The following is a 16,122-nucleotide window of genomic DNA, read 5'->3' as shown; positions in this document are numbered from 1 at the left end:
AGGCTGCAGGAGGTTCAGGAAACCAAAAATAGAAAGACTGGCTATGTAAATGAGATGGAGAGAAGGATGACGAGAGGGACAGGAAGGCAGAGCATGTAACATTTTTGTCAACACACTCATGTCCTGTGCTTTAGGCCCAAATGATCACGTGATATTTTGCACAGCATTGAGGATCTTTGCTGCCCTCTAATGGGAATAAGTTAATACACATGTTGGAAACGTTGTGAGAAAATAACAGAAACTATCCTTCTTTTATATGTATATTAAGTGTTCTAATATGAAGATATTTGGCTTGATTTAAAGCCAGGATCAGCTGTGACAGTGTACCTGAATACTCACTGTGGGGTGGCTGCTGCTGATGTCAGGCTTTTTCTTTCAGATTTTTTATGCCGCTTATACTGTTCATGTTTTGGACGATACAACATTCTTTGCTGTTCTTTTCAAAGGGAACATCACCCGTACCTTCAGAAACATGTTGTTATAGGTCAGCACCAGGCAGCTATTTCAGTCTGTGAGTTTCATGCTTTGCAGACTGAGTGAAATCTGATCCGAGACGGGCCGTGCTCGAGTCAGCCAATCCAGCACTCCTTTGCTGCAGGACGGCACTCTTCAGGGGTCGAGCAAGGTCATTCAGGATTTCCTATTGTTAAGTATTCAAACTGCTTCCTACTACTGTGAATGTAATAACTTAATTATTGAGTAATAAAAGGCATAATTGTTGAAAGTAGGGTGTAAGTGTAGTGCTACTGCATCTTTTCAAAAAACAAAAAAGGGCAGATACCTCCAATAATAACAACTCAAAAGGGTTTAAGAGTAAATGTAAAACATTTTATTATGTTTCAATATTTCACAGTGAAAAAGAACAGCCGTTTTTAGCCGAATAGTTTTTTGGCAAATGACATCTAAATCCAGAGACAATGTACCATTTATTGTGTCTACTGTAGCAGGGGAGCCTGGTCCATTCCACAGAGGTCAACGTCTTGATAGCGAAGGATTATGAGGGATATATATCTGTACTGAGATGATGCTGACAGAGCAAATGAAAATAAACGTTTATGAAAGCACTTGCGAGCGGAAGAATCAAAACACAAAAAGCGAACATTTAGTTGTAAAACAAACTGAGAAAAGTTGATAATAAAAAATAAAAAAAGAACATGCAAACAGGCACACAGGGTGAATTTAAATGTTCCGATGACAGTGAAAGACATAAAAATAACAATACTAGTGCCCTGGTGTGTGGTGTTATACGAAGATCTCTTGACTACTTTTCTAACATTTTCCTACTAAAACACTTGATTTGACACAGCCATGCAAATGCAATATATGCCATACCAAGACGGTCGACAGTCAAACAAAAACACACCTGCACTTAGACAGGTAGAACCTGAACCACATGCAGGAATCTGAATAATGGTCCTCTATTATCAGTAGAGTAAAACAAAAAAAGAAAAAGAAAAAAAGATAGCAGCCACAGATGAACAGGGAGAGTAAAATCACTCAAGGTCACAATGATTCACAAAATACTCAAGCGTTACAAAATGTACAGTATTTGCAAGAAAACATTCTGAAAAGTGCTTAAACTGTGTGCTTTGCTTTGTTCCAGGTCAAACACAATGCTCAGCAATGATCATGCCAAGCTAAAGCCGTCTTGCATTGAAATCCTGCCCACATTCAAGTTATAAACACAGCCCGTCTGTGCTATAAACATAGAGGCTTCAATTAATGTGATCAAGTCTACATAATGGCTTTTAACATTGAAAGGTGTTGAACCAACATACGAGTTAAGGCTGGTGTAAACCAGTCAAATGTACATTGACCATCAATGATATACTGTTGTGTAGAATAATTGTAAATTATAGTTTATCAGCTACAATGATCATGCAGTCACATCTACAATCGGCAGTTTTTATTGCCACCTCTCTCTCTCTCTTTTCACACATACATAAACCTGTGATCAGTGGTTTAGGAGTTTTTTTATGACTACAGCACACAGTTAAGTGTGTATCTCTATAGTCCAAGCCTCTGTGCACTCCTAATAACACCGCATGGGCCTGTTCATCCACTTATCCACTCTCCTGTCTCCACTCCCTCTACTGTAGGGGGGGCTTTTGACTTTAATTGCTCCAGGAAGTGGTTGTATCTTTACCCCCTTTTCAACCTGTGATCCTTCACACCTGGCTCCCTGGAGTGAGTTCAGGAGTCGCACACCAGCCTCTGGCTCTAACTCCTACTGGCTGTCTAGGCCGTTGACGGATTTGGCCCTCACAGAGCACGTCCCTCTGTGTCGGGTTGTAGGGCTGTCGCTGTCGTCGTCCGTCTCTTCTGAAACAGGAGGGTCAAACTCTATGGAATAAAATAATGTAGCTGAATTTGACTGTGTGAGGAAAACACCATTCCAAACACTAGAGGTCAGCCCTTTACAAGATTAATGTTGACTTTTTTGAGCTCGTTCATGTAGTTGATGAATTACAGTAAAGTCACTGTACCTTCTGGCACATGGTCAGCATATTCAGGGTAATTACTGTCGTCACATTCTGAGTGGCTCTGTGACAGGAGAAGAGATTCAGACACATGACACACATACCATTGACTGGACAGGGAAAATATAGCAGCTAGGGGACTATGCACAGCTTTCATAGTGATAACCTTTAAAGGGGGAAAAGGTCTGAAAGTCTATATTCACCGGAACTTTTCCTTAGGGTTTTTAGGTTACTTAAACAATTTGAGTTTCTATGCATCCCTGACCAGATTCAAGATAGATTTCAACTGAGACCAATAATAGTGACTTTTTGTTATGACAAATAAACACTATAGACATACCTTTTGTCTTGGACCATAATTTTCAGCACACCACATCATTCCAAACAGGCACAGGAATGTAATGAAGGCCTACAAACAGATAGCAGAGACTTTAATGATTCATGGAAAATGCATAATCAATAACTTACAGCACAGAAAGTTTTGCTGTTCAAGTGTTTGTTTTTTTATGTTGAAAGACTTGTGAAAATTTATGCTGTGTTGGAAGCATTCATTTTGACACAGAAATGCAGCCGTACTGTGATCCTGATCTTACCAAACACACCAGCCAGAGGATCACATAGAGGATCTGGGTTTTTGAGAACAAGTCCTGTCCAAACTTAATACACACCAAGGCCTCCAGAAAAGCTATTGCCCTGTGATTGAAGAGAGGAAAAATACGAACTGAATTATCTGACCTTAAGTAAACTTTTCATTTTACTGGGGGGGAAAAAAGCTAAGAAAAATACGCCTTTATGTGGCTTGTACCTGAGAGAAATTTAATTAGTTTTGTAAGGCCTACAATTTAGGTTTCACCTACCCAAACACCCAGCATTGGGTCCCAACTCTCTTGCACTGGGTGTCCGTGAGGTACGCATAATATTGCCTGGAGCAAAAAACAAACAATGCAAATATTAGAATAATTTAACTGTAGTTCTGATCAGTTACTTGCCAAACCGTTAATCTTTGTCAAAACAAGGAACTAGAAAAGAACATGTAAATATGTGAGGTTTCTAAGGCTCATCTCTTCACTAATAAAGTTGTCTTTTTACCGCACTGTTGGAGCTGTGATGATACCAACGAACAGGATCCGACACCAGCTAAGAGCATGGCTTGCAGGAAAGATGAAAATGTGCTTGAGGAAGAACGTGTTCAACTCCGTTAGCTATTGACAAAGAGGGAAACAGGTAGAAGAGAATACAAGACACATATTTATATGTAAAGGCACATTTGGGCTTTAGCCCTGTATCAAAGCACATCGAGTTTGAAATGATTGTGTAGGAACATTAGCACTTTTTATACACAATCCTTAACACAAATATTTTTAAATAAAGCCTCTGAGAAGAAATAAAGTATTAAGATTTACTGATTGGTTCCAAATCTTGGGCAATTGTAAATAGTCAAAATGAATATCTATGGTGACATTATTTGCTTCAGGGTATATTTTTGTTTTTTTAGCACCAACACATGGCGAGTTGGATTATGGTCAGCTGACCGTGTTAGACAGTCCAGAACATTGCACTGTTTGGCCCTAATAACCTACTGGTTGCTTTGGCTTTATCCTGCTGTATTGTTGTAAGATTATTGTTTGTATGAACAGTTTCTACTATATTTAACCAATATGGATGTTAACACCCATAAAGCTACACATCCAGTGTGTGTACAGTGCCAACACAATAAAAACTGTCACTATTCTACTACTCATGGACTTTCGACTTTCACAGCAGACATTTAAAGTTGTCATAGTAGGAAGGGCACATAACATTAACAATGGCTTTGTTCTAGTCTGTGGACAGGCTTAATGACACTTGGTACCAAAAATATTGTTGACACATTTTGCACGGGGATTTAAAGTATTTGAAGATCAAACTTTTGACTCCAACTGTCTATATTTTCAACTATGGTAAATGGTGCCTGTAGAACAAAGTGCTGTATTTTATACACAATCAAATGTTTTACCAACCTATATTCTAACTTTTAGATTATTTATCACACTATGGGCTCATTGGTGTTGCACTTGCTACCCTAAAGCCTAGTTTATGGTTCTCCGGACGTGCGCCGTCGACGTGACGCCGCCGTTGAGCATTCGAAGTTCTGCGTCGAGGGACCGCGTTGCTCTGCAATTAACCGCCATGCCGCCAGGGGGGTGTGGCTGTGTGGCTGTGTGGTTTCAGGGGTTATAGCCGAATTCCGGTCACAGTAAACAATGGCGACCAAGTTGGAGTGGCTGCATTTGGAGTTGGAGCTCATCAATATTGAAGAGCAAATGTTTATACTGCAAATGTTGAAGCGCAGGCGACAGAAAAGACGTTTGCAGAGGTGCTCTGTACGACCACTAAACCGGTCGAGGCTGGGAAAAAGCAACTGCCGGAAATTACGTTCTGACCGGACCAATCACAGCGCTTACGGTCCGCGTCAACGCGACGCGTAGTTAGGATTTTTGGAGGTGCGCGTCAGGCTACGACGTAGGGGTCTGCGTCGACGGCGTAGCTACGGCGTCGACCTGACGGAGAACCATAAACTAGGCTTAAAGCGTGAGAATATAGGTAAGTTACAGGTATATTTAAGTGAGGTACTGTTTGTGCCGTTATTTTATAACAAATAAAATCTATATGTTGATTATATCATACTGGAACTACATGTACTGCTCCATGTCTTTTCAGTTCCTATGTGGCCTTTGATTGCATGACTTCAACTCTATTTCCATAGTCATATCCATCGATATCCATGAAATTTGACCTCTGCATTTACCCAATCCTAAGCATTTAGGGAGCAACTTGGGGTTCACACAACATACGGATCGAACCAATTTTACAGCGAGATGATCATTAATTTCTTTAACTATTATTATGCTGCATATCTCTCATGAACAGACGTTTTTCTCATTTGATGATTGTTCAGCGGCTTTAACACACACACTTGTTTTTAGGTACCATAAATCTCTAACAGTAGATGTTATGATATCATCGCAGGACAAGCGCAGTTATAGCTAACAGCTCTGTTTCAATACATCTTGCCAGTGAGACTGTGTGCACGAAAGCAGAGCCCACCGACAAGGAATGCAGTCATTATTAATGTTTTAGTTACACTTGTGTTCGACTAGTCAAAATGTGCGCTTTAATTAAGATCTATTGCCAATGGGACTCAATTTGTGTTCAACCAGGACAGTAACAAACAAAGATTCTCCTACAATGCCAGTCACACTTGGATTCACAAATCGTCAACAATGCTCGCAGTTCATTTCAGAGGACACTCTTCCCTAATACCTCTCATCCGCTCTGGATAATGAGGGAGGCCTGCTGCCGTGTTACTCTTTCATTTGGCCTGGAGCCTGTGTGGTTGAAGCCAGTGAAGAGCAGCTAAACTGTCACCACGCTGAGTAGAGCTGAGACATCCCCCATCTCTTCAACTAATTCTCAAAGACTGGTAATGACTATTTATAGCCTCTAGAGAGTTGGGAACTGCCTGAGTGAGGGAGAGGGGAGGACAATGTTGTTTCATCGCCAAAATAAAATCGGAGAACGCTTTCATCACCATGGTTGCCGTTGGGTAGAAATTTGGCAGCCACTGTTGACTCTCCAGTGGAAAGCAATAGAGCTTCCGCAAGTTCTCCATCCACTGCTTTCTCAATTGCTCCTCAGTAATCTAACGTATCTTTCACCCGTATGGGATTAGCTGTTAATGTGCAGTAAACAGGACACTCATGCATTAGATGGATCTATGTGAGACAGGTTTTAGGAAATTGGATTAGCCTTGAGCACAGCGGATGATCCCCGACTAGTCAACACTTAGTCCCCGTGAGATGGCGAGAGAGGATTTCTTAGTGACTCACCTGCCAGATGATCATGAACAGATAGACGCCCATCACTCGCTGCAGGGAAGACTTTGGGTCAAGCCAGCGTACGTAGGTCCAGCTCGCAGGGGTGAACTGTAACGCGGCTCGCTTGATTTTCCCTGTGGTGGTGTGGATGTCCCTGAGTGAGACGCACAGGAGAAGGATTACAAAGACTTGCAGATAGATTTACAGTAAGTATTGTGTTAGTAGACAAAGCGGGATGAAAGTAATGCCATCACATTAATCATTCACGTCCACTCCGCCTTGATGAACTTGTAAGGTCATATTTCAAAACAACAGCTTATGTATCTTAAGATGGTTTCTCAAATGCATTGCTAAACACTTTTTTTGTTTTGTAACATGGTTAAAAGTTTTCAATGTGATTAAATGCATTAAAGACATTTTTCATTGGGCTCATATTAACAAGAAATATATTTAACTTACATAATAAAGCATAAAGGCAAAAAAATAAAAAGGACTATATCAAAATTATTTAGCTTGTGATTTCATCCTTTATGGATATATTTTTCACTTCAGTTTAAATTAAAAGGGATAATGTATATTAGATATATTATTACTAAGTTAGGGCTGATGAAACATAAAACACATACACCAGGCTCTCCATATAAACCCCATTTTCCTCATCACTAAAAACTAACACAACAAATCCAACAGACAAACACAAACTGTTACTTGTAGTTAATTTCCAGATTGTCGGGTCATACTTAATACTGGCCCAGTGGTAGGTCCTCATCTCCAAAAAGCGACAGACAGTCATGCCAAGCCAGATGCCTCCTCCATTACACAGCAGAATGTCCAGGATCACCTGGTCCCACCAGCACTCAGCAAAGTTAGGCAGCAGATGCATGAAGAATAGCTGAACAGGAGATTAGGAGGCCATGAGATTCTTCACTCTTCATCATATCTTAAAAACTGTTCAGTCTACAATATTGAATATGGGTTAAGCTAAGTTATTGAGAATAGCCATCAAGTCCACTGGATGAAACACTAAAATCACCATCTTAAAATAAGAGAGAAAGGGACAGAGGGAGAGACAGGCCGCGAGATAAAGTGATGCCGGGTGTGATGACCTCATCTGGGATGTGCTTCCTTACCTCAGTAAGCTCCCAGGTAATACTGATGGTCCAACAGAGGCCATAGCTTCGAATAAGCAGGGCTTTCATACCCCAGCCCCAGAAATGGCTAAATGCAAAAATGTCAAAATGGCTCACGATTCTCTCCCAGGTGATGTTGTGGCAGTTCACAGCATAATCCTGCAGAGAGCAGAACAGATTAGAATGATTGACAATCCCCCGCTAGTGAATGCATCTGGTGCATGTAAATCAATATGAAAATTATTTTCTGTGCAGGCTGACATCACTCACCATTATGTCTGCCTCTCTCTTGGCATAACGCAGGTTTGGGTCCAACCAATACATTAGCTGCTTCACTTGCCGCCAGTTGAGGAAGATGACCAACACCAGGAACAGGAAGTAGAGGACACTCAGACCTTAACAGCAGAGAGACACATGACATTCAGGAAATCTGAGGTCCAAACCAAAACTCTTTTCACCCTCTGAGAGTTGTATTAATACTCACCAAAAACTATTCGCCATATTGCTGGATGTGGTCTAGTGAATGGCCCTAAAGTGAGGCACATGAAGGAATGGAAAATGGTTTCTCATTATGCTGAAACAATTAAATAGGTTTTTCTTTGTATTGTTGTTTCACATATACCGCCTCTAAACCAAGACCTTTTTGCTTCCTTGTTTTGTTTTCACAGTATTAAAATGGGCTTCCTTGTTGGAACTAAGGGTGTCACATAAGGCTTACATATTAGCACAGTAAATAATAATGTTTGTGGAAAACGTGCAGGCTAACTGTAACATAACACCAGGGGCATTGTTTTGCTCACCGTTAGGAAATGCCAAAACACTGATCACAAGAAAGAAGGAGATGACCAGGATGAGCCCCACCCAGAGATTACTGTCGGGATTTCCATCATCTCTGCAGAGAGAAAACAGAAACAGAAATTGTTCAATTTAACAGCACATATCACCAGTGATACTCTGGTAAATGTTAAACAGACACTTTTTAAAAAGTAGTCTCTGCTTTATATCTGTGGTGAAGTGAATGTGCCTCACAGGTCTCTCCGTTTTTAAAAGGAGGCATTAGTGTTTTCATTTTTTTTTTGAGTCAAAACGTGGTTTGTAAAGCAGACGATCAATGTGAATGTGACGTGACGACTGGTTTCCTTTTTGATGCATTGTTGTAGCTATGATGTCAGCACAGGAAAACAATGTCCATTTCCAGAACAACGTGATACTACACATTTATTTGTCATTAACTTCGGTCATAATGCAGCCAGTCGTCAATGCGGAAGTTATCCCGGTTGCTTCACGCGGATAGAATAGTTTATTTCAGTGATAAAACCCCCTCCTGTAGAGCAGCTAGAAGCTAGCTACCCTCCCTGTTACCTGTCAGAGCATCACTGCTGCCGTTAGCCGAGCGCGAGCTAACCGAGCTAACCGAGCGACTTACCTCGTGAACGCGAAATACATCAGACTGAGCACCGTGCATGTCAGCAGCGTTATCGTGTGCGGCCTGTAGAAGAACTCGATGGTGATATCCTCGACCTGCTGCTCGTTTATCATTCGGAAATGCATCCTGTAGTTCGCATCATCCTTGCTCAAGGTGTGGGACCCGCTGTACACAGACGCCATATCAGGAGGACGCAGAGCGGCGAGCAGTAACATGAGACAGTGCTCCACTACCGCCAGCGACCACCACGCACCGTGGAGGGAATGCTTCAAATTAATACATATGCACGTTTACAAACGAAATATGCACGATTCGCAACGTGCAGATAATATTAAAACAGGCAGGGCACAATGAGCAACAGAGGGTTACAAGTGGGGAAGACAGTTTTGGAGAAAGGATTCACTTTTGGGTGTGATTGGTGTTACATGTTTGTAGAGAATGTCCCAACGCGGAAGAGTTCACATGCCCTCCTTCATTCATCGTGTGCTGGTTGTTTTTAGCGTGACCTCCGTCAAGGACTTTAAAGCGTGACAAAGTACAGAGGTTGACTTTCTAATTCTGCTCACGTGGAATCACTTTACTATCTTATGCTGTGACTTCCTGGATGCATATTTGAGAGAGAGAAAACATTGCAACCCTACAGGTTTTGGTAACTTGAACATAGTTACTACAGTAGAGTTATTTGAAAGGTTAAAATTAATGTTTTTCTTTGACTACATCCTGCACGGCAAGGTGAATTTACTTTACACTTAATTTTGTGTGTGTTTATCGCCCCCACGTGGCCGCTCCTGGCTTCACATGCCACTGAAACCCCAAAAACATCCTCCGCTCCCAGCAGGGGTCTCTGTCGCAGCAACAACCGACATGGGCACTAGTTTTCTTAAGATTCACTGTTCATGTTAATTGTGTTGGTTTAGGAAACAAGTGCAAAGGGATTTGAAAAGTGAATTAAATTGAGCATATTGGCCACCTATAGAGCAAATAATACACAAAAAGAATGATGAGAAATAAGGTTATAAAAAGCATGTTTTGTACTAGACTTATATATTTAAAACGAATGCTAGAAAAAACTCGGATTGGCCAAGACTCACTTAGAGCTGAAACAGATGATGGCAGAGGTTGTCTAAAACTGTATGTAAGTACATTTAGAGAATGTGTGGAGACCCAAAGATTGTTGTTTTTCAATCTCAATTAAAACCATAAAAACTACAATACAGTTTATATTGGCTCAATCTTCAAAAAGTACCTGAAAGTAAGTAGACACCTGATGATTGTTTAATAATATGGTTAAACTAAGTTATGCCAATGTATGATTGTCTAGGAGACTTTAAAGTGATGTTAATTAAAAAGTGATGTGTGTCAGGTTTAATAACATGAATGCTGTTCAGGTATGCAGGTCCTAAAAGTGACTTCAAGTATGGGGTTCACAGTAAATGTTCAATTGATCATATTCCAGATAATTATCAATACGTCTACACTGTTCTGGGCTTAAGGACTTGCTGCTGAAACTATTTTCTACATGGATTTAAAACAGTTTTGAAGATCCAACAAAACCAAATTAATATCAAATCATCATTAATCTAGATCTCTGCATGACTGTGTTATCTATGCATGAAGGAGAGCTGTGAGACTGCTACTCCACTTGATCTTCCTCATACACACGTCCAGTGTAGGTAAGGCACATACATAATTCATGTAATACATTAATTGTTTATATGCCTTACCTACACTTAACATGTTATATATTATGTTACATGCATTGAACTACAAATACGAGTATTGTATACTCAGAGTTGTACAATATTCTTTCTCTTTTTTCACTATTATTACCTTTGAACTCTATCAATTCTAGTACCTCCTTTGAGAAACTTGACAATAATATTTTACAGAATATTTGTCTGTGTTTACATACATGTTTTATATTTTTATTTGTAAGTAAAGTGTTCATTTTGTAATTTGATTTGTGTCATTACATTGAGAATCAAAAGCTCTTATTTAATTTCTATTCATTTAACAAATTAAATTCCTTGAAGTTTGTATTTGTTTTATTTTATTATTTTATTTGTATTTTTCTGAAAGCATTCAGAAAACTATCCATTCGTTCTCTTTACCACTATCTCATTATGAACTATCACAGCTCACATTAGGCCAGAGGTCACTCATAATATGTGTTAAAATGATCGGTTACGTTACGTGACGTCAGAGACAAGCGAGCTCATGTTATGGAGCCGCTGCACTGTTAACACCAGCTCGGCTCCTCGCGCCCGACTAGAGTACTGGAGCTGTCCAAAGTGGGACACTGTAGTAGATTCACACAAAGACAAAGAAGACATTAAACAAACTAAATATGCGTCTTTATTTGCCAAAATCAAAGTTACAAAGTGATTCACAGAGAATCGAATAAAAGCAAACACTGGTTACAATTGAACAAGTTTGAGAATATTAGCCACACTTCCAGGAGTTGAGACAAATGTTAAATGTGGAGATCAGAAACATCAATAACTCTTTTTGTCATTGTTGGCACTTCTGTCGTAATGGACACAAATATATGAATAGGTAATCTATATCCAAGAGGTGGCTCATTCACATGCTTGCATATTTTTAGCTACTTCTGAAAGAAAAACAAAAGCTAATTTTACATTCTTTGTATGTTGTATATATTGAAGGGTATTGTATATGATTGTCTGTTACACTTTTGATACAATAAAGATTTAAAAGTACCATAAAAAAGTGGTTGCTCGCTGGCTTGTTGCGCTCCATCAAGTCTCAGTCTCCATGTTTCAGCAGTATGATGGGCTGCAGATAAAGAATACTATTAGTTATGAATAATCATATTCCTCTTACAGTTCATGCAGTTGCTATGTGTGTAAAAATGACATACCAAAGTGTTGAAATGTTGTCTGCATACAGCTTTACTCAACCAGTAGATCAAGAAAAGGGCGACTAACTTTTCAACAACCAGCAGAGTCACAATCAGTCCCTTGATTCCTTCATGGATCTTTAAAAGTTGAGACAGAGGTGGAATAAATACACTTTGCTTTGTGCATCAGAAAGCAACAGAGGTTACTTCAGAGAGGATAAATGCTGTCATCTTTATACCTGGAGATTGTTCAAGCTCTCTTCTGGTAAATCATGAACCTTGATCAAGCATAAACCAACTGCTGCGATTGACCAGAAGAAGCTGGCGATGTTCAGAGAGAATGACAGCTTTGTCTGGAACGTGAAAGAGGCATGAAGATTGCAGGCATTACTGAAAATCATTAGGTTAAAAAAACAAAACAGGGTCAGACATGTGATGATGTTGTGTCTTTTAGACTTCATAAGAACAAAATTCTTGAAATTAAAATTTGTAATAATTATTCCTTTTTTGATGCAAGTTTACCAATAAGTGTCTAAGAGTCTTATTGGATTGCAAAAATAATTGAAACTTCACTACTCACTTCAAGTCCTTTTTTTTACTTTGTCACAATGTTTTGGTTATTCTGCCATACAACCACTACTAATCAATGTTTTTAAGGTATACAAGAGATACAAGTTTTGGTAAACAACAGTTGGAAACATTACAAATATTACTGTATCCAAAATAACAATATCCATTCAGCACATACTATTATTTTTTTCACATACTGTGTAGATGATGTTTCACAAAGAAAACTTAATTTTGTACTTACCACGTGCATGTTTGGATACTGTCCAGCTGCATAGGACAGGATGCCACATACCACAAACTAAGATATTGATAAAACATGTAAATGATTTAAGACAGAAAAATAATTGTGAATCTTGTGAAGTATTAAAAGAATGCAAGACAAGATAAATGTTTTTGATCCCATGCAGGGAAATGTAAATGTCACAGAAGCCAAAGGAGAAGAACAGACACATATGTACACAGTTCTCTGTTACACAATAACAATTAAATAAAAACAGCAATGTATTTTTACGTAGTTATCTGTATTGGTATCATATTTGTGGGAGTTGATTAAATGTGTAGTTTGTATTTACCAGAACACTGGGCAGAATGGAGATTATGTTGAAGTTTCCTGTCTTAGTAAAAACCAGACCGAGCACGAGAATGAACACACCGGCGATGGCTTGGGCTGCCTAATAAAAAAAGAGAGAAATATTGCATTACAACGTGCTGCAAGTCAAAGACAGAAATACAAGTATAAAGCTATAACATTTTCTATGACGATGACTCTTCTTGTGTGAGAAACAATTCAACTTACTCCAAGAGGTTTGGGTTTCCCTTTGATAGCAAAGACCTTGTAGGAATCTTTGTACACGCAATGAAATTGTTCCGGCATCAGTTGACCTTCTCCAGCGTTTCTCAGACTCCCAATTGGAATGGTGATGATCATTGAGTCATCACATACAAATGTCTTCTTCATTGTCCTGTGAACGTGATTGAAACAAAGAATGTTAAAGCAGTTTTTCTTTTCTCACTGTGGCGATCTACTGTTGAGATTTTCAGTAACTTACCTTTTTTCTTCTTCTATTATCTTGATTCAGACCTGAAATTCTCTGCTTCGTCAAAATGAGCTTGACAAGGAAATGACCTGCGACATTAATTGTCTTTGTCTCTTTACCCCCCACCCCTCCCCGACACACTTCTCTTTCTCTCACCCACGCACAAAGACACATACATCCACAAAGTGCTTTTGTGCAGACTGATATGGCAAACATTTAAATCGGTCAATATAATGATATTTTAACTTATTTTTGCTTTTATAAATATAAAGAAAAGTGTGTTTTTCCAATTAGAAATACTGTACCACGAGACACCACTTATGGCTCTGAGGGTTTAACATGATGATATTTTAGAGACCACTGGCAGAGTGAGGAAGTAAAGACATGACCTCATCTTTCAAAGTATTGGCAGGGAAGTGAAAACCATGCCTCAAGAGTCTGGTACTTGTTTGAGGCGAATACAGAGTGTGAAAAAGATACTTCTCAAGTCAAACAAGGTAAGATATTGAAATTATATTTAAAAAAATAGTTGTACATATGAATATAGAATATTAATTTGCAAGCAACTAAAATGTAAGTGGATTGATTTTTGTTTTGTGAATGCTCATTGTGTCATATAAGAAATTAAAAATATATAATCTGTAAGTATATGATAATTAGACTGTTGGGGGCTGCAAAAGCCCTGCAATAAACATTACCTTATTTAATATGTTTAGATTTTATTGACACTAATCCTTTAATTGTTTAGGTGTTAATTTAGTTCCATGATTATTTTCAAAGCTGTACTTTGTGGTGATATAGTGAAATATATCTCTAATATTGCATTAGCGATATTTACACAAAATATGTTTTTTTAAATATAATGTAATTTAACAACACAACGCCATCATATTATCAATAACAATTAAACATCTTCATTTTCACAACGTATCACAGGACTGTTGTCTGGCATTGCATTCGTGTTTCTACCTTTCTGGTCTCTCAGGACACATATCGTCACCTTCCTAAAATAATGGCCTACATTTTTTTAGACAAAAAATATTTTCTTGCCTAAATCATCTCCTCATGATAGTGGCCACCTCTGGTAAAATCGCCAACATGCTCAGTTGAACAGATCATGTGATTCTACCCCTAAAGTATAACGGCCTATGTCAAGAGTGTGACTTATGCCGTGTTCACACCAAACGAGTTGCGAATTTTTGCAAATCTTTTGGTGTGAACAGGGCATTAGGCCATTTTATTTTGCCTAAGTCAAAAGACAATGTGACTTAGGCAATTTCACAAGCTTGAGATGGCATTTTGAAGCTAGCGTTTAAGCTAGCAATTTAGTTAGCATTTTTGTCAATGAAAATCTCACTCGAACATAATATTAGTAATCATAACATAATTTGACCGGTATTATAGTATGCCTGTTGTGCAGAGGCAGCTTGTGCACTCCTATTACATTTGGTCAGGTTTTTTGTGTTTTTCTGAAAAACCTGAAAAAATGACTTGGGTTATTTAGGAAGGTGACGATATGAGACACTAAGAACCACCATCCCTCCAGGTCAGACAAACACCATGGCTTGTGCCGATGTCGACATGAACATCCGTGGAGGTGGTCAGGCGCCACGCAGAGCCCCGCCGACAGAGCCGCCTGTGATGCGACATTACCAGGCTTTAGAGCTCTTACCAGTCGACAAAGGGCCGCTGCATGACCTGCTGCAGAAACAACCCGCTGTGTTGGGGGTGAGCAGGATGTCATGCCAACAGGCAAACCCTTGAGAGTGTGTTATAATGTGTAGTATGTTTGTTTGAATGGAGAGGACTCCAAAAACATGACATAGAAAGATGATGCATTGCAAATGAACGTACCAAACAACAATAAGTCATAAAAACTCCTTTATAGTCTTTGTCCTGAACAATGCAAAGCTAAACACACGTCCACATTGCTAATGGAGCTGCTCATCAGAGGCAGGCGGGGATTGAACCACCAACCCTGAGAAATGGACAACATGGTGTCAGTCTGCTCATCAATCAGTCTTTACAGTAGCAGCCAATGATTGGTACAATAATTTGCAATGTATCATCTTTCTATGTCATGTTTTTGGAGTCCTCTCCATTCAAACAAACATATATTACACATATCTACAGGGATCGTATACATTTTGAGACTAAAACAAGGGGATCTCAAACCCTGATTCAGTGTAATGGAGTTAGTGTACAACACTAACACCTCAAAGACTGCAGAGACTGCAGTCCAGGCAATAGTGATCACAATATTTTACTTATTCCTCCTTGTCAAAACACAGTTTATGCAAGATATCACAAAAAACATTAGAGGTGTGGTAAAAGAGAAAGCCCATAATAACTTGTACCCATTGTGCAGCTTTGGACAGCAGCAACAGGAAATGCTTGGTTGAGGGTTTTGTGGTTTTCTACTTCTTAAGTGCAAAAGCGCACAAAATCCTATCTTTGTAATACTGTGAATATGTGCACAAAAAAAAGGTAAAATCCCTGTTGTTTTATATGCGTTAATATTATCATGATTTGGATGAAAACACATCTCATTTGGGCAGCAAGATTCAGATTTATTTCTGTATAAATGTTACAAAAATTAATGTGATGTCATGAAGTGTCTCTGTGCCTCTGTCAGTCTCTGCAGGTGGTGAGCGGTCTCCTCAGTGTTGGATTGGGGATACTTTTTGCAGTAACCCAGGATATGGGACAATCCTTTTTCACGCTGTTCAGACTTTCCCTCCTGACCGGAGCACTTGTAAGTC

The 16,122-nt window shown here is 39.2% G+C and overlaps 2 protein-coding genes across 2 annotated transcripts; both read right to left on the bottom strand.

Moving 5' to 3' along the window:
* Positions 1-812: 812 nt before the first annotated feature.
* Positions 813-9,078, bottom strand: ptdss1a (phosphatidylserine synthase 1a). Its single transcript, XM_079227490.1, has 13 exons — positions 8,894-9,078; positions 8,268-8,359; positions 7,952-7,996; positions 7,738-7,862; positions 7,468-7,626; positions 7,078-7,229; positions 6,350-6,491; positions 3,570-3,682; positions 3,338-3,403; positions 3,074-3,173; positions 2,821-2,889; positions 2,487-2,544; positions 813-2,343 (listed from the first exon to the last, which is right to left on the bottom strand). The coding sequence occupies exons 1-13, from the start codon at positions 9,073-9,075 to the stop codon at positions 2,228-2,230; spliced, it is 1,419 nt and encodes a 472-aa protein (XP_079083616.1). The 5' UTR covers positions 9,076-9,078; the 3' UTR covers positions 813-2,227.
* A 2,908-nt stretch (positions 9,079-11,986) lies between these two features.
* On the bottom strand, positions 11,987-13,281 carry LOC306744641 (uncharacterized protein; the record flags this gene model as incomplete). The annotated part of the gene is made up of 4 exons (XM_079227324.1): positions 11,987-12,106; positions 12,565-12,621; positions 12,896-12,994; positions 13,120-13,281. The coding sequence occupies 4 exons, from the start codon at positions 13,279-13,281 to the stop codon at positions 11,987-11,989; spliced, it is 438 nt and encodes a 145-aa protein (XP_079083450.1).
* Positions 13,282-16,122: the final 2,841 nt, after the last annotated feature.

Source organism: Taurulus bubalis (assembly GCF_910589615.1).
Source record: "Taurulus bubalis genome assembly, chromosome: 12".
NCBI classification, from domain to species: Eukaryota; Metazoa; Chordata; class Actinopteri; order Perciformes; family Cottidae; genus Taurulus; species Taurulus bubalis.
Note: the sequence above shows the minus strand (reverse complement) of the source record. Positions and strands in the feature narration are given on the sequence as shown.